This window comes from Ranitomeya variabilis, chromosome 7 (genome assembly GCF_051348905.1).
Source record: "Ranitomeya variabilis isolate aRanVar5 chromosome 7, aRanVar5.hap1, whole genome shotgun sequence".
In the NCBI taxonomy this organism is placed as follows: domain Eukaryota; kingdom Metazoa; phylum Chordata; class Amphibia; order Anura; family Dendrobatidae; genus Ranitomeya; species Ranitomeya variabilis.
The window spans coordinates 37065293-37084683 of record NC_135238.1 but is presented as its reverse complement, the minus strand read 5'-3'; the positions used below and the strand labels follow the sequence as shown (position 1 = coordinate 37084683).

The following is a 19391-nucleotide window of genomic DNA, read 5'->3' as shown; positions in this document are numbered from 1 at the left end:
TCTGTGGCAGAAAATGACTGACAGAGATACCACAGACAGGACTGGCGCAGATGCACAGATTTGGCAATATTAATCTCCCTTTTTTTATATGGGAGACGAGTGAATAAATCAGGCCCACTGTATTACAGTATAGTTTCTGTGGCAGAAAATGAGTGACAGAGATACCACAGACAGGACTGACACAGATGCACTGATTTGGCAATATTAATCTCCCTTTTCTTTTTATATGGGAGACGAGTGAATAAATCAGGCCCACTGTATTACAGTATACTTTCTGTGGCAGAAAATGACTGACAGAGATACCACAGACAGGACTGGCGCAGATGCACAGATTCGGCAATATTAATCTCCCTTTTTTTTATATGGGAGACTACTGAATAAATCAGGCCCACTATATTACAGTATAGTTTCTGTGGCAGAAAATGACTGACAGAGATACCTCAGACAGGACTGGCGCAGATGCACAGATTTGGCAATATTAATCTCCCTTTTTTTTATATGGGAGACGAGTGAATAAATCAGGCCCACTGTATTACAGTATAATTTCTCTTTCTGAAAATGACTGACAGAGATACCACAGACAGTACTGGCGCAGATGCACAGATTTGGCAATATTAATCTCCCTTTTTATATATGGGAGACTAGTGAATAAATCAGGCCCACTGTATTACAGTATAGTTTCTGTGGCAGAAAATGACTGACAGAGATACCACAGACAGGACTGGCGCAGATGCACAGATTTGGCAATATTAATCTCCCTTTTTTTTATATGGGAGACTAGTGAATAAATCAGGCCCACTATATTACAGTATAGTTTCTGTGGCAGAAAATGACTGACAGAGATACCACAGACAGGACTGGCGCAGATGCACAGATTTGGCAATATTAATCTCCCTTTTTTTTATATGGGAGACGAGTGAATAAATCAGGCCCACTGTATTACAGTATAATTTCTCTTTCTGAAAATGACTGACAGAGATACCACAGACAGTACTGGCGCAGATGCACAGATTTGGCAATATTAATCTCCCTTTTTATATATGGGAGACTAGTGAATAAATCAGGCCCACTGTATTACAGTATAGTTTCTGTGGCAGAAAATGACTGACACAGATACCACAGACAGGACTGGCGCAGATGCACAGATTTGGCAATATTAATCTCCCTTTTTTTATATGGGAGACTAGTGAATAAATCAGGCCCACTGTATTACAGTATAGTTTCTGTGGCAGAAAATGACTGACAGAGATACCACAGACACGACTGGCGCAGATGCACTGATTGGCAATATAAATCTCCCTTTTTAGGTGTGGGACAGTGCAGAAAAATACAGGCCCACTGTTTAGTTTCAGGAGCAGAAAGTGGCTGGAAGATAAATAAAAAAAAAATAAAAAAAAAGGGACTGTACTACAATTACCGTATTTTCCGGCGTATAAGACGACTGGGCGTATAAGACGACCCCCCAACTTTACCAGTTAAAAAATAAAATCTTCTTAAAAGTTGGGGGTCTTCTTATACACCGTATGTCGTCTTATAGGGCCGGTGAATATGTGCCTTTTGGGGGGGGGGGAGTGATCCTGATGAGGACGAGGGGGCGTCTCACAGGAAAGTGAGTATCCCCCATTACCTTATCATAGCGCTGCAGCGTGGGGTCTCTGTGCTGGGAGCGGCGGCTGCTGTGCTGTGGCGGCTCCTCTTCTGCAGTGTGGGGCCTCTGGTGCTGTGGGGCAGTGGCGGCGGCGTATCTTCATGCAGTCGGGGCTCCTCCGGCATCTCAGCCTGGAAGCCCCGCCGGCAACTCCATCGGTACAATGCGGTCAGGTGGCCTCCGGGAAAATGGCCGCTGCTCAGATTCAGATCTCGTCCCGAGATCTCGGGAGACGAGATCTGAATCTGAGCAGCGGCCATTTTCCCGGAGGCAGCTCAATAGGTGCGATGCGGTGGCCCGGCCGCTGGGGGCTGTGCATGCTCAGATTCAGATCTCGTCCCGAAATCTCGGGACACGAGATCTGAATCTAAGCAGCGGCCATTTTCCCGGAGGCCAGCGCATTACACCGATGGAGTTGCCGGCGGGGCTTCTAGGCTTTGAGATGCCGGAGGAGCCCCGACTGCATGAAGATACGCCACCGCCGCCACCGCCCCACAGCACCAGAGGCCCCACACTGCAGAAGAGGAGCCGCCACAGCACAGCACAGCAGCCGCCGCTCCCAGCACAGAGACCCCACGCTGCAGCGCTATGATAAGGTAATGGGGGATACTCACTTTCCTGTGAGACGCCCCCTCGTCGTCATCAGGATCACTCCCCCCCCCACCCACCATATACACCCGGCGTACAAGGCGATTCCCGGCGTACAAGACGACCCCCGACTTTTAAGAAGATTTTCAGGGGTTAAAAAGTCGTCTTGTACGCCGGAAAATACGGTACTATCTCCCTACAATAATCTCTGAAAAGTATGGCAGGCAGCAATAAAAAGGACTGCTGCACACAAAAGTGTGGACAAACAAACAAGATAGCTGTGCAGAAAGGAGCAACAGGATTTGTGCTTTTAAAAAAGCAGTTGGTTTGCACAGCGGCGTACAAACAGCAATTCAGCTATCAGGGAGCCTTAGAATGCACCAAAAAAAATACACTGTCCCCGCAAAGAAAAGGTGGTGTTGGACAGTGTTAATCGCTACAGCACAAGCGGTTTGGGGGTTAATGCTCCCTGCCTAACGCTATCCCTGCTTCTGACGAAGCGGCAGCAACCTCTCCCTATGCTCAGATCGGCAGCAGTAAGATGGCGATCGGCGTGCACGCCCCTTTATAGCCCCTGTGACGCCACAGAGAGCAAGCCAATCACTGCCATGCCCTTCTCTAAGATGGTGGGGACCAAGACCTATGTCATCACGCTGCCCACACTCTGCATCCACCTTCATTGGCTGAGAAAAGGCTCTGAAATGCGACTTTGGCGCGAAGATCGCCGACAGCGTGGTTGACCCCACACTGGGATCGGGTCGGGTTTCACGAAACCCGACTTTGCCAAAAGTCAGCGATTTATGAAAATGACCGATCCGTTTCGCTCAACCCTATGCATGAGCACTTTATATTTTTTTTGTAACATAGCCTAGAGTAATAATAATAATTGTATTTATTCAACACGAACATATTATACAGTACTTAACATAAAGGCTATGTGCCCACAATCTGGAACTATCAGCGCTTTGGAATCAGCGTATGTTCACTGCGTCCTAAGCGCTGCCTTTTATTGAACACAGGTAAATCCTCATGCGGATTTAGTGCATTCAATATATTATATTGATTTAATTTTTCTTGTGGAGACATCTTGAAGATGTTCCCCATGTAAGTGTCCATGGATGATGCGCAGACATACATGCATGTACAGTATAAGCTGGGGCTGGTCTGGATGCGAAACATCCTGAAGCCATGAAAAAGAACCATTCAGTTAACAATTCTTTCCAGTGGGTTCTGGGAAAGTTTTGTGACCTTCTGGAGGTCTCCTTTTTTCTTCTAGGACCCTCGCAGTCATATAGAGAGATTTGAAAAGTATGCATTATTTCCAATTTATTTCATTACTACAAGTGTTAGACCAGAGTCACACTACCTTACAATGTGGCCGACTGTCATGCACTAAGACATTGCATAGTACTCAGCCGAGTGTTACTCTATGGGGTAGCTCACATCTGCGATTATTTTCTCATGCCAAATCGGCATGCGAGAACAAGTCTATGAGTGCCAGTGACACAATTCACAGCACTCGTTAAATGCAGACGCCTGCAGCGGAGAAGATGGAGAAATTAATTCCTCTACCTCCTCCACACCTGTGCTTCAATCCTCTCTGTGCAAGGGGATCGAAGCACAGTAGCATGACACTCGGCTCCCGCTTGCAGCAGAGCAGAAGCAGAGGTTCCATAGCATATCGCATCCGATGATCTTGCATCCGATGCCATACACTAGTGTGACTCAGGCCTTAGAGTCAAAATCTACTTTTAACATCACATTGTTAACTCACTTATCCCTTTTCTACAGGAAGAAGAGCTTGTGCTGGGGAGGCCTTGGCCAAGATGGAACTTTTCCTGTTTTTTACTGGACTTCTTCAAGCATTTACTTTCTATCCGCCTCCAGGAGTGTCCAGAGAAGACCTCAGTCTCAAGCCTGGCATTGGACTCACATTAGTGCCCACACCATACATGACATGTGCGAAGCCAAACTATTAGTTTGGGGTAAAAAAACAGAGACAACACAGAGACTGATATTTTTTTGCTTGATTATATTTTAATACATTTAATTTTCTATTTTTTTTAAATCTCCTTTTCAAATCTCTTTAGTTGAAAGCTGTTGAATAAATCTTGCAATTGCCTCCAATTATCTTAATTGAACTTTAAGCTAAAGGAATCTTTTTAAGTTTTAGTAAATTTTGATAGGATTTTTTTGATTGGTGGAGACCCGTATACACATTACGTTAAAGTTGAACAAGCATCTAATGTGTATAGGGACCCCCTGACTTTTCTCGAACTAATGAAGTCAGGAGAAAGGAAGTTGAGTCATTATCAAGGTAAATGCTGTAAGCCTTTCTCCACTTTTGCCATTAACATTTACAAACCAAGAGAACATATATTTTGGGATGTCAGTAGAGATAGTTATTAGTCGATTGAGGCTGATTTTTTTCTAGGTTTATTGGCACTTATAGATCACTGATCAGGGTCTTTGGGCCATTCCCCATCCCCTTGACTGACAACAATGCAATTATTCAGAAGAAGGAAGTCCTGAAAACGATCCTTACACCCAATGGCATAAGACAGATGAAAGTATTCTAGGGGTCTTCCAGCTATAATGAATGATTGTAATCGCTGCTGTTATTATTGCACACACATGCAGGGAAATAATGCACTGCTGTGTAGATATTTATCTCTGCATATCAGATTATTATTGCCTGTAAAAAACAAAAATACTATTAAGATCTATAACTAATAATAATAATAATAATAATACTTTTTATTTATATAGCACCAACATATTCCGCAGCGCTCTACAAATTATAGAGGGGACTTGTACAGACAATAGACATTACAGCATAACAGAAATCACAGTTCAAAACAGATACCAGTAGGAATGAGGGCCCTGCTCACAAGCTTACAAACTATGAGGAAAAGGGGAGACACGAGAGGTGGATGGTAACAATTGCTTTAGTTATTTGGACCAGCCATAGTGAAAGGCACGGGTGTTCATGTAAAGCTGCATGAACCAGTTAACTGCCCAAGTATGTAGCAGTACAGACACAGAGGGCTATTAACTGCATAAAGTGTATGAGAACATGATACGAGGAACCTGATTATGTTTTTTTTTTTTTGTTGAATGGGCCACACAGGGATGGTTAGGTTAATGCATTGAGGCGGTAGGCCAGTCTGAACAAATTAGTTTTTAGGGCACGCTTAAAACTGTGGGGATTGGGGATTAATCATATTAACCTAGGTAATGCATTCCAAACAATCGGCGCAGCACGTGTAAAGTCTTGGAGACGGGAGTGGGAGGTTCTGATTATTGAGGATGCTATCCTGAGGTCATTAGCAGAGCGGAGGGCACCGGTAGGGTTGTAGACTGAGACCAGAGAGGAGATGTGGGGTGGTGCTGAGCCATGGAGTGCTTTGTGGATGAGGGTAGTAGTTTTGTACTGGATTCTGGAGTGGATGGGTAGCCAGTGTAAAGACTGGCACAACGTAGACGCATCAGTGTAACGGTTGGTGAGGAATATGATTCTGGCAGCAGCATTCAGGACAGATTGGAGCGGGGAGAGTTTGGTAAGAGGGAGGCCAATTAGTAGAGAGTTACAATAGTCCAGACGAGAATGAATAAGTGAGACAGTAAGAGTTTTTGCAGAGTCGAAAGTAAGAAAAGGGCGAATTCTAGAAATGTTTTTCTGATGCAGATAAGAAGAGCGAGCCAGTGATCAGACATGGGGGGGTGAATGAAAGCTCGGAATCAAGGATGACCCCAAGGCAGCGGGCATGTTGCTTTGGAGTAATGGTGGAACCACACATGGTGATGGCAATGTCAGGCAAAGGTAGGTTACTAGAGGGAGAGAACACGAGGAGTTCAGTTTTTGACAGGTTCAGTTTCAGGATAGAGGGAGGACATGATGTTAGAGACAGAGGTTAGACAATCACTGGTGTATTCTAAAAAGGTCGGCATGATAACAGGAGAAGAGGTGTATATTTGGGTGTCGTCAGCATAGAGATGGTACTGGAAACCAAATCTACTGATTGTTTGTCCAATAGGGGCAGTATACAAAGAGAGGAGAGGGCCTAGGACTGATCCTTGAGGAACCCAAACACCTAAGGGGAAGGTGAGAGGAGGAGGAACCAGCAAAACATACAGTGAAGGATCGGTCAGAGAGATAGGAGGAGAACCAAGAGAGAACAGTTTCCTTGAGGCCAATCGAGCGGAGCATAGTGAGGAGGAGCTGATGATCCACAGTGTCGAATGCTGCGGAGAGATCCAAGAGAATTAGCATGGAGTAGTGACCATTAGATTTAGCTGTTAGTAGGTCATTAGAGACTTTAGTGAGGGCAGTTTCAGTAGAGTGTAAAGAGCGGAAGCCAGATTGAAGAGGGTCGAGAAGAGAGTTATCTGAGAGATAGCGGGTAAGATGGGAGTGGACCAGGCTTTCGAGGAGTTTAGAGATGAAGGGAAGATTAGAGACAGGTCTATAATTAGCGGCACAATTTTGGTCGAGGGAGGGTTTTTTAAGTAATGGATGTATGCATGCTTAAATGAGGAGGGAAAAATACCGGAAGTGAGGGAAAGGTTGAATATTTTTGTTAGGTGAGAGGTGACAGCCGGGGAAAGGGACTGGAGGAGATGTGATGGAATGGGGTCACTGGTGCAAGTGGTCGGGCGAGAAGATGCAAGGAGCCTGCTTACTTCTTCTTCTGTAACTGGTTCAAAGTCAGAGAGTGAACTAGATGCAGTGGGGGAGGGAGGACAGTGCATGGTATGAACAGATTGGGAGATGATTTCCTGTCGAATGTGGTCAATTTTTTCTTTGAAGTAATTGGCCAGATCGTCAGCGCGGAGATCTGTGGTTGGGGCCTGCTCTCTTGGGTTGAGTAGGGACTGGAAAGTGTCAAAGAGACATTTAGGGTTATTTGACAGTGAGGTGATGAGGGTGTTGAAATAGGTTTGTTTGGAGAGGTGAAGGGCAGAGTTGTATGTTTTTAGCATGAACTTATAATGGATGAAATCTTCGGGTAGATTAGATTTTCTCCACAGACGTTCGGCGCACATGGAGCACCGCTGCAGGAAACGTGTTTGCAGCATGGGCCACGGTTGTCGCCGTCTGTGCTGAGTTGTTCTATGTATAGGAGGTGCAGCTTCATCCACGGCACTTTGCAGGGTTTCATTGTAACGCTTCAGAGCAGAATCAGGACATGAGATGGAGAAGATTGAGGCCAATGAGTACTGCAAGTTCTTCATAAGTTTCTGGGTGTTAATGGCCTGTATGTTTCTATAAGTGTGGAAAGTGGGGGTGACCTGAGCGGAGTGGCAGTTCTTGATAGAGAATGAAAGAAGGTTGTGGTCAGAGAGCGGGAGAGGGGAGTTTGTGAAATCATCCACTGAGCAAAGCTGGGAGAAGACCAAGTCAAGGGAGTTTCCATCTTCATGCGTTGGAGAGTTAGTATGCTGCAAGAGGCCGAAAGAGGAGGTTAGAGATAAAAGGTGAGAAGCAGATGGGGAGAGGGGAGAAGCAATGGGGATGTTGAAATCACCCATGATAAGGGTGGGGGTGTCACAACAGAGAAAGTGTGGAAGCCAGGTGGCAAAGTGATCCAGGAACTGATGAGAGGGGCAGGGAGGACGATACACCCCCGCCACTCGCATGGAGAAGGGGACGTAGAGTCTAACAGCATGGACCTCAAAGGAAGGGAATACAAGTGAGGGTACTTGGGGGATAACTTGGAAGGTACATTTGGGTGAAAGGAGCAGACCAACTCCTCCACCTGCTCTGTTGTCTGTTCTAGGGGTATGAGAAAAGTGTAGTCCACCATATGAAAGAGCAGCAGCAGTGGTGGTGTCTGACTGCTGGATCCAGGTTTCAGTAAGAGCCAGGAGATTAAGAGAGTTAGAAAGGAAAAAGTCATGAATGAAGGAGAGTTTATTACACAAAGAGCAAGAATTCCAAAGGGCACAATTGAAAGAGACAGAAAGCATGCAGGGAATGTTAATAAGGTTAGAGGGGTTTCTGGGTGTAGCAGTTGGGAGGTTTGACTGGCTATAACATGGGGGGCCGGGGTTGGGAGAGATGTCTCCAGCGACTAGGAGAAGGAGGATAGAAAGAGTGAGCAGATGGTTAAGTGATTTGTGAGAGCGTTTCTAACTACAGCATATTATTTTATACTGAACAGTGCAACCAATCCTGGATTTCTCAAAACATATCCATGGTCCAGCGATGATCAATGGAGCAGATCTATATTCTTCCAACTGGATTCGAAAACCCCTAGTTTATTTCCTGTAGGATAATAGATCCGTTTCCCTCGTGATGGTGCCATGATATTGGCTGCTGTCCTGTCTCTGGTCCTTTGGATGTATATGTCTTGGCAGAATCTCTGGCTGTCTCTCAGTCTTTCTGTCTCTGAGTCTCTTTATACTGAGGCATGTAACCTTATTTTTAGATTTATGAAGTGTCCTTCAGTCCAGCATCAAGATAAGAGAATCAATGGTGATGAGATCAAGTAGCATTAATTGATTATTTACTCTATTTCCATAGTTTTTTTCCCTCTCTTTTTTTAAGTTAACTGGCTCCATGATAGAATGAATAATTAGCAAACATCATTAGTCATCAAAGATAAGAGTACACTATGTTATATGCAATATCAGCTTACAAGTCACTATTACAGGCTTTCACAAGCAAAATTATAGATAACAGAATATTCTTCTAGGTTTGTTAAAAATAATCATTTGGGAAATTAACATATAATCTGGTTTCTTCACAGGAAGCAATCAAAATAGTCCACTTAACATTTTGTTCAGTAAATAGATCATACATAAAACCAAGTGCAAACAAAGACAAATTAAAAATGATAAGGGGAGGGGTATGCCCTCAGAAGTGGTGATACATTTAAATCACTATAATAATGTACCTGAATACAAAACGCATGTTCATAGCATCATGTATATCTAGTACAAAATAGAACTATCAGGCAATAATTACATTCATGATTGGTCATATAAAAATTAATTAGCATAATGTACATGATGAAGCAGAGCATCTAGAGTTAATAATGGTATATTTCCTCACCCCAAAATAATGCCTGGTAATTGCCAATTGTTATCTATTTTAAAGGGGCTAAGAAGAAATATAATTCATGATCCTGGGTAAGTAAATGAAGTGCAAGTGCTAATATATTTCACAGATAGTACAGTTCATGCAGATTGTTGTATGGGAAATCACCATAGGAGGACATACCTCAACCTCCTCTCACCAATGCCTTTTTGCTCGTGCTTCATCAGGGAGTGTGGTGAGGGGGGAGAAACAAACAAATATCTAAGGAGATCACATCTGCACATGATTAATATTGAGAAACGACATATTAGCGGGTACCATGGGTCGCGCATGTGTCCTGGGAACACATCTGGAGAGGAGGACGTGGAGCACGTCACTGAAGGGCTTGTTGCCATTCATGACTCGTCACCGAGTCAGTCCACTCTCGATTCGAGATGCGAGCCAGGAGGATATGCACCACAGCGCAGGACGCTCCCCATAGCCATTTTGTTACAGGGAAGTAATTGATCATTTTGAAAGGCTAGAGTGTGGGTATAGATCTGTAACTAGTGTGTGACTTATATAAGGAAGTCAATGATGGCAGGTTAGCACTTGTATTACCAAAATAACAAAAGAAGAACAAAAAATACAAAAGGTGAAAAAACACAAAAGTGTGTAGACCGGTGATGTGGAGAATTAAAAGTGAATTGAAATTCTAAATTAAAAAGTATATGTACGTATGCAAAGGGAAATGCACCAATCATGACTTCCATCCTCTGGTTTACCATCTTCACAATCTCAGCCTCTACTATCGCCTGTCTCTTTGGAAAGGTTCAAGATTGATTCGCACTGGTAACCATATCCGTCCTAGCGTAAACACTGCACAGGCCCTCAGCACTAAGGTGTAGCACTGCAAGGGGTTATTTGGCACCTTTTCCATATATGTCTTTTTTGCAATACCTTTTTGCGCCCCACTCGACAAGTTAAAATAGTCTTTAGGGGCAAGGATAAAAAAAAAAAGAAGTTAGCTATGAAAGTGACAAATTGCATAAAATTTTTGTCTCAACCAAATAAACCAATCAAGGGGTGACATTAGGAGGGGGACATTATTTATCACGTCTAGCAAGATTCTCCAAGTCTATCACTTCGAGTAGGCCACTGTGGTGTATTTGGCTCATATTCTGCTTCGTTTGGTTTCATGCTAAGTTTAAGTCAGAAGAAATAATAAATCTGCCCCAATATATAATGATTAAAAATAAAATATAAATATTAATTTCTAATTTGAGGAGTGAACCATTTTTTGGTCAAAAAGTTCCCCAATGATGATCTGCTCATAGTCTGCGTCACTGCTGAGCTTCCAAAGATAAGCTGCAATCTGCGGCGGACAATAAAAACTGTTTAATTTTCCTACGATGACACAGCTGGGAATAAAACTGGGCATAGTTTCAATTAAAAATTAAATGGCTACACCAAAAATGCAATAAATTGTTTGGTCCTCCTGAATGAAACACAATACAGCTAAGTCTGTAAAAGAGGAGAAACTTAAAATAATATTGGGATAACTCTGTAGGTCATGTCATAAGCGGCAAAACCTGGCACAATTTCTGCAATCGGGGCCACTTTCTTCTGTGTAGATCAGCTCCCATGCATGTAATTGTCACAAATGTCTAGAAATGGAATTCTTTTCAGAATCTTGCCCTCAAATTCTGTTTAGCTGGCTACATTGGTGATTTACTAATACTTTCATACATAAAATCTACTGGAATTAAAAATTGATTAATTTGTGACTGCCGAATATTGTGCAATCTAAGCCAAGATTGTCTGATCAAGGTAAATGGCATTGGGCCAATCATCAGTTTATAGGTTATTAAAACCTTAGTAAAGATTAACACATGTAGGAAAAATAAGCTCGTGTGTATACAGCTCAGGCAAAAATTAAGAGACCACTGCACAGTTTTATCAAAATCAGCTTCTCTACTTCTGACAGCCATTCCATTCCAGTGATTCAAATAGTAAAGTGACAGCGCTCCATCCAGGTGTAGTAGTTCAAAAAGACAGGTTTATTTTGCCATATTACAGCAACGTTTCGACCACATAGGTCTTTATCAAGCATACAATAAAGTGCACAGGGTCAGCTTTAAATAGTGTACGTTGCACGCAGGGCGCCAATCACCATCAAGCCCCCACCCACCAAACAATTATAACACATCAATACAAAAAACAGACATCAGATATATATATATTAAAAATCCCCAACCGCCAATATATCCACTACATATCCATTACAGATAATCTCCAAACTTTAATAATTAACATGCTGTATAACGAAATGTTGATCAATCAGCTTCATGCATCCGGGTCGTCATGGAAACATCCACCAATCCGTGTAGATCCTTGTAAATTATGCAAACATATCAGAGCCAAAAGATTTCAGTCCTGAAGGAGCACCAAATTCCATCCAAGCACCAATCCATAATTCCAGGACAATGGAGAGCACCCGTTCCCACCAATGAAATAAATCGTAACATCACCTGAAAATCCCATGTACCTGCGTCATAATCCGACGTCATCCTCCAGGGTCTGTCATCAGTCCCTGGATCACAATAAGGCGACAGCACAGGCATGCAGGCGCACCGCAAACCGGAAGAGTCCACATCACATGAGCGCGATGTGGACCAACCAGCAATACTGCCCGCCCACCACCTGTCAGCCGCACCACGTGACCCAGGCCGAGACCGATCACCTAGGTGACCGGGATACACAGGAGAAAGCCGCAACCATGGTCCATGGACCCGTAGAAGCGCTGTGTCAAGCACGAAACGGCCGTCGTCTCCTCCTGCGCACTTCTTTCACTGCCCTGCTCCCCCGTGCCGTGAAGATTTGTATGTATACTTGCTTCTGAATAAAGAAACCTTTGACCCCAGGACCGGTGAGTGCTGCGGTATTCTATTTCATGATTTACTACTATTGACTTTGTCTTCCACGCAAGCACCTCCGGGCATGTTTTGGATTAACCATTTACTGAAAGTCTTGGTGTAGCGTCTTTTGAGATTCTACAGCTGTGCAGCTTGCTTTTTTTTTTTTTTTCTTTTGTTTCATTAAATTAAAATCAATGTTAAGACCCTTAGGTTGTAGGGACCCCAGCGTATAAATCCACCATAGTTCCTTCTTTTTTAGCATTTGTTTCTTCTTCCATTCCATTCCAGTGTCAGTTGAATTCCCACCAGAGGACACCTCATTCTACTTAATGTGCTTCTGATTAAATAATCACCTGAACCAAATCTTATTTAACAAAGGAAAGTAAAAAAAACACTGCTGTGGTGTTCACAATCCTCTTGCAATAGGACAAACTGGATGGCAAAATAAGTGCTAGCAATATCCCAAAAGTAACAGGAATGAAAAAATAACTTTTAACCATGCCAAAGGTTTTGAAAAGAAAAGTCTTGAGTGAGGAAAAGAAGGGCTCAATTCTGGCTTTACTAGCAGAGGGACACAGTGAGCGTCATGTTGCCTCCATCCCTAAAACTTCAAAGATGGCAGTCCATTACAATAAAGTCAAGCAGCAGACATTGGGGACAACAAAGCTGCAGACTGGCAGAGGGTGAAAATGACTCTCCACTGACAGGGATGACCGTCATGTTTTTCGAATGTCATTCAGCAACCGCAGGATGACATCAAGTGACCTACAAAAGAAATGGCAAATGGCAGCTGGGGTGAAGTGTATGGCAAGAACAGTTCGTATCAGGCTCCTAGAGGCAGGACTCAAGTCATGTAAAGCTAGAAAAAAGCCTTTCATCAATGAGAAGTGTTGTGAATTCTGTTCTCGAACTCCCTCCTGTGGTCATGAATGGTACTTCGGCGAGTTCTGTCCATGGACTCCCTCTGGTGGCTGTGAGTGGAGCTGCTGGTTCTGAGGTTCCTTCCTCAGCTGACCTCGTTTAGTCCTAGGCTGGCTGCTCTATTTAACTCCACTCAGATCGTTACTTCATGCCAGCTGTCAATGTCCTAGTACTGGTTCAGATCTCTCTTGGATCTTTCTGATGTCCTGTCTACTCCAGCAGAAGCTAAGTCCCTGCTAGTTTATTTGCTGATCTTTGTTTTCTTGTCCAGCTTGCTATCATGATATTGCCTTGCTAGCTGGAAGCTCTGGGATGCAGAGTGGCACCTCCGCACCGTGAGTCGGTGCGGGGGTCTTTTTGCACACTCTGCGTGGCTTTTTGTAGTTTTTTGTGCTGACCGCAAAGATACCTTTTCTATCCTCAGTCTGTTTAGTGAATTCTGGCCTCCTTTGCTGAAACCTGTTTCATCCCTGTGTTTGTGACTTTCATCTTAACTCACAGTCAATATTTGTGGGGGCTGCCTTTTCCTTTGGGGAATTTCTGTGAGGCAAGGTAGGCTTTATTTTCTATCTTTAGGGGTAGTTAGCTCTTAGGCTGTGAAGAGGCATCTAGGCAGAGTTAGGTACGCTCCACGGCTATTTCTCGTGTGTGTGTGATAGGATTAGGCTTGCGGTCAGCAGAACTCCCACTTCCCAGAGCTTGTCCTGTGTGATAGTTTAACCATCAGGTCATTCCGGGTGCTCCTAACCACCAGGTCCATAACAGAGAAGCAAAGGAAAGCCAGGCTGACGTTTGCCAAAGACCATAAGAATTGGACCATAGAGGACTGGAGAAAGGTAATCTTCTCTGATGAGTCTAATTTTCAGCTTTGCCCAACACCTGGTCACCTAATGCTTAGGCGGAGACCTGGAGTGGCGTACAAGCCACCGTGTCTTGCACCCATTGTGAAATTTGGTGTAGGATTGGTGAAGATCTGGGGATGCTTCAGCAAGGCTGGAATTGGGCAGGTTGTTCTTTGCGAAGGACTATGAATCAAGCTGCATACAAGGTTATCCTGGAAAAACAGTTGATTCCTTCTGCTCAGGCAATGTTCTCCAACTCTGAGGACTGGTTTTTCCAGCAGGACAATGCGCCATGCCACACAGCTAGGGCAATCAAGGTGTGGATGAAGGACCACCACATCAAATCCCTGTCATGGACAGCCCAGTCTCCAGACCTAAACCCCATTGAAAACCTCTGGAATGTAATCAAGAGGAAGAAGGATAGTCACAAGCCATCAAACAAAGAAGAACTGCTTAAATGTTTGTACCAGGAGTGGAATAAGGTCATCCAAAAGCAGTGTGAAAGACTGGTGGAGAGCATGCCAAGATGCATGAAAGCTGTGATTTAAAATCATGGTTATTCCACAAAATATTGATTTCTGAACTCTTCCTGAATTAAAACATTTGTTTTGTCGTTTCTAAATGATTAGGAACTTGTCTTTTTTCATTATTTCGGGTCTGCAAGCAATGCATTTTTTTTGTTATTTTGACCATTTCTCATTTTCAGAAAATAAATACAAAATGTATTGGTTGGAACTTCAGAGACATGTTGTCAGTAGTTTATAGAATAAAAGAACAATTTAGATTTTACTCAAAAATATACCTATAAAGAGAAAAATCCGACAAACTGAAAATTCTGCAGTGGTCTCTTAATTTTTGCCAGAGCTGTAAATATAAGGAAAGCAGAGCACTTTTTGGCTAGCAGCGATGTATTGGTATACTATTCTATTTTCATTGCAATATTCATTTATTTACTAAATGGAATTAAGAAAATCACAGAAAAAAATGCTTCGTATGATTTCAATCCCAATCACTTTTTGGATGAAAATCATTTGCATGACGCATTCATGCCATTCTCAGTAGGAAAGTAATAAGGTCCATTAAGATACAAAATCAAATCATTTTCCATGTCACTCAACTAACAAAACACTCCCTAACAGAATGATCATATTTTATCAAGAAATAATAAATTTTTTCTAAATCCCATATTTTTTCCGCCAAATATTTCAAAACTATTTTACGGTTTTATTAAGATGCTCAACATATCCATGTGCACTCTTTAATTTTTCAGCAATATAGCTAGAGTACATTTCACAAAATCTTCACTATGTTTTGCTTTGCCTGGAGTAAGAATTCAGTTTGCTACTTTGGCTACTTTGACCTTTGATATTATGATTCTTTCAAAGAGATCTTGTAAGCACAATTTTGTAATGTGAAGTAAAGGCATAGCTGTGATTTCATTTTAATTCTGTTTAAATTGATACCTATGGTGAATAAATCCACTTTGTAGTTCCTCTTTAATCAGCATTTATAGTTTTCTGCTAATTACATTTTGGTGTACAGGGGTGGACTGTAAACTTTGTCTTTTCCTCCATGTCTTTGATTCAACAGCACTCTGCCTACCTCTGATCTTTGATTGAATTGCCTGCTCTGTTTAAAATGTCAGCTGTGACCTGTTATTCAAAGAGTGGAAGCAGGAATAGGACAAGGGGAATCACAGAGAACACGGAGAAGACTCAAAGTACAGTTCATCCCCTGTACACCAAAATCCAATTAACAGAAAACTTCAAATGCTGATAAAAGAAGAACCACAAAGTGAATTTCTTCACCAAAGGTATGCAAATTGCCTCTTCTGAGAAAAAGAGGACTTAACTCTATAGCGCCACCTGTTGGAAGTAGCGATCCTACAAGTCACAATCAACCCTTTAACGAGTCGTGCAATATGACTTAGGATAAAAGCCAAATCAGTATCTCAATTCGCAGACACGGTGTTTCGGGCTGTTGGCCCTCGTCAGTGCGAAGCATGAGAACTGATTTGGCTAGGTGAGAGGCCCTGGACTGGGGTCTTAGGCTTCTTTCACACTTCAGTTGTTTGGCGTCAGTCTGCTCCGCCATAATGATGGATCAACGGATCCGTCACAATTGCTGAGAAAATGGTTCTAACGGATCCGTTTTTTTGACGGATCAGTTACTTGTGGGTTGTATATACTTTTTGGAGCATGCGCAATTGAAAAAACGGATTGGGGCGACGGATCCGCCGAAATGATGGTCGCGACGGATCCGTCGCCCATAGGTGGCCATTCTATGGAATGACGGATGCGACGGATCCGTCGCGATCCGCCATTTCAATGCAGACAAAAAACGTTGCAATGACCGTCAATGTCTAGATGATGTCCGCCAAATTTTGACGGATCCGTCGCATGACGGATGGAACGGACGACCATCCGTCACAATCCTTCGCTAATGCAAGTCTATGGGGAAAATAACTGATCCGTCACAAAAAATGGCGGTTTTAGACTGACGCCAAACAACTGAAGTGTGAAAGAGGCCTAAGGAGTAACGTTTCTCCTTATGGAGAGTGACATACCATCTGGCTTGTCAAGGTAAGGAGGCTTATTCGCCGTGCAATGCTCCTCTGGGAAATTAAATATGCAAATTGCCTCTTCTGAGACCACCACCAAACCAAAGGTATCAATTTAATTAGTATTACAGCACCATTACAACCATTGTGAGGCAGTGACCCCTGTTACAGCTAGGGGGCACTGCTTGTGCTCTCCAGTTTGGAAGCAGACAGAGCAGTTGTCTGCAGGGCTCTTTCTGTGTGGAGCAACACAGGGGCAAGAGGAACCAAGGGGACTGACACCCTGCATCCCGGGCTGTCTTGAGGTGCACGGCGTGAGTAAAGAGACTTGGTACCGGCGGGCGGTTGCCTCAGGGAAACTGGACAAAGGGAAGTCTGGCCTGTGTAGGGCCTGCAAACTAAAGCTGGTTTACTGTGTATTTCTAATGGACTGTGTGAAGAAACCATGTACTGTGTATGTTCCATTGGGCTGGATGAAGAAGGTGTTTACTGTGTATTGCTAATAGACTGTGTGAAGTAACACAATAAAGGAACGTTTTGTTTGAACTTGCTTGAGTCACTGCCGTTTCACTGCGTATGGTCCTATTGCTGCATCACAACATGTATTTACTTTACAAAATTGTATTGACAGGTTCTCTTTAAATTCCAGTTTCAAGCATGTGTAAAGAAGAGTAGGAACCACTAGTTGTAAAAGTCTTCATATGCTGCTTGGTTATGCCCTCAGATATTTAAACTCATCAAAATCTGTATTAATATATAAATTGTGTTAGTCATATCAGGGGCAAAAAAGGGAGTAATGTCATCCCTTTTTAAAAGCCACTTCAGGAATTGGCATCCTTATGGAGGTTAGAGCGTTATTGTAATACTAAATCGTGCCCCGATTCTAGCGCATCGGGTATTCTAGAATATGTATGTATGTACTGTATGTACGTCGCGCTGTGAGTGGGGGTTAAATTGCGCGCCAATATCTCTGATTGGTCACGCCCGGCTGGCCGATCAGCGAAGCGTGGTTCAAATCCCGCGCCAATTCATGGCCGGACTGCGCCTGTCTCTGATTGGTCGCGGCCGGCCGGGCACAACCAATCACCGACGTGATGTTTAAATCCCACGCCAATATCGCTGATTGGTCGCGGCCGGCCGGGCGTGACCAATCAGCAAAGCGTGGTTCAAATCCCGCATGAATTTGCAGCCAGACTGCGTCTGTCACTGATTGGTCACGGCCAGGAGCGACCCATCAGCGAAGTGTGTGAGGGCTAGCGGAACGCACCAAATAATTAGAAAGATGGTATAAGGTGCGTTCGCAGCCCGGGGTCCACTGTGCAGAGATGGAACCTGCTGCTGAGTAATGACGAACTATATGGCAGTATAATGTGGATAAACACACGGGTTAGCTTCACCAGGTAGGACGAAAGCGAACTCTGCTGCATCACAGGGCCGCGGTACCGCACAAAAAGAGCAAGCAAGGAGTCACAGAACTCTGTCTCAAGACTCAGGGAAAGAGTTCCTCTAGACCTCTTGCGCTCAACACCGCTACTGGGGTGTCAGAGTTTAACAGAAATAATAATAATTTAATGCACAAGAGTGTGTGCAGTGCCGCTCTGGCGGACGCCACTAACCACCCAGACTTGGGCCAGGAAAGCGCTCTATTAGCGCATGGCACCGCACTGGCGGTAACTGCAATCAGATGCTGTATCGTGTGCTAGGTGTGCAGGTAGCACTGTCGGGATCTAGCTAGCAAGCATCCACCATTCGCGAGCAGTCAACAACACTAGGAAGGGGGATGTGTTGTGAATTCCATTCTTGGGCTCCATCCTGTGGTTGCGAATGGTATTTTTGGGAGTTCTGCTCCTGGGCTCCCTCTGGTGGTTTCAAGTGGAACTTAGCAGCTGCGTTCACTAATCGGTTCCCTGGCCTTGTTATTTAACTGGGCTTTTGGCTGTAGTGGATGCCAGCTGTCAATGTATTTCCTGTGGATTCAGTCCTTTCCTGGAAGTTCCCTGTTGGCCAGTCCATTCTCAGCTTAAGATAAGTCCTGCTAGTTTTTGGGTGTTTCCCTGCTTATGACCTTCTGTTCAGTTTAAATTATGTCTCTTTTGTCCAGCTTGTCATTATGAAATATTCCGGCTAGTTGGAAGCTCTGGGGTCGCAGATTTGCCCCTCCACACCGTGAGTCGGTGTGGTGGTAATTTTTGTAAACTCTGCGTGGACTTTAAGTTTTTATACTGACCGCACAGTAGCCTTTTCTATCTCTGTCTATTTAGATAGTACTGGCCTCCTTTGCTAAAATCTAGTTTCATTTCTGAGTTTTTCATTTCCCTCTCCATTCACCATCAATATTTGTGGAGGGCTATCTTCCTTTGGGGGTTTCTCTGAGGCGAGATAGTTTTCCGTTTCCATCTTCAGGGGTAGCTAGTTCTTAGGCTGTGCAGAGGCGTCTAGGCAGAGTTAGGTATGCTCCACGGCTATTTCTAGTGTTGGTGTTAGGAGTAGGGATTGCGGTCAGTAAAGTTACCACCTCCTCAGAGCTAGTACATTATTTGTTTACCCACCAGGTCATTTCAGTGCTGCTCCGTATTCACTAGGTCATATCAGTGATTACTGTCTGTGGAGCTGCTTCCTCCTCTAAGCTTGTTCATGATTGGTTTTACCCACCAGGTCATCTCAGTACCGCTCCGTAACCACCAGGTCATAACAGGGATGATTAAAAGTGACAGTCACACATCTACACACACACATTTTCAAGTATACACTAGCGCATGGCCGAGTGGCCATGCAAACCTTTTACCTTTTATAGCAGCAGTGCTACGGGACCTTCCAGATGGTCCAATAGGAGCCGCAACAGGATCCGAGCATGTGACCCCTGACCTCCAATGGGAGGTCATCCCGTGGGCAT

The 19391-nt window shown here is 43.8% G+C and overlaps 1 protein-coding gene across 1 annotated transcript in view; it reads left to right on the top strand.

The window, feature by feature from the left end:
- The window catches only part of LOC143785753 (cytochrome P450 2K4-like), a 157829-nt gene extending 153468 nt beyond the window's left edge, over nt 1-4361 (top strand). Inside the window, exon 9 of the mRNA XM_077274845.1 lies at nt 4028-4361. Within this exon, the coding sequence (XP_077130960.1) occupies nt 4028-4215 (188 nt within the window). The 3' untranslated portion in view covers nt 4216-4361. The remainder of the gene's footprint in view (nt 1-4027) is intronic.
- Nucleotides 4362-19391: the final 15030 nt, after the last annotated feature.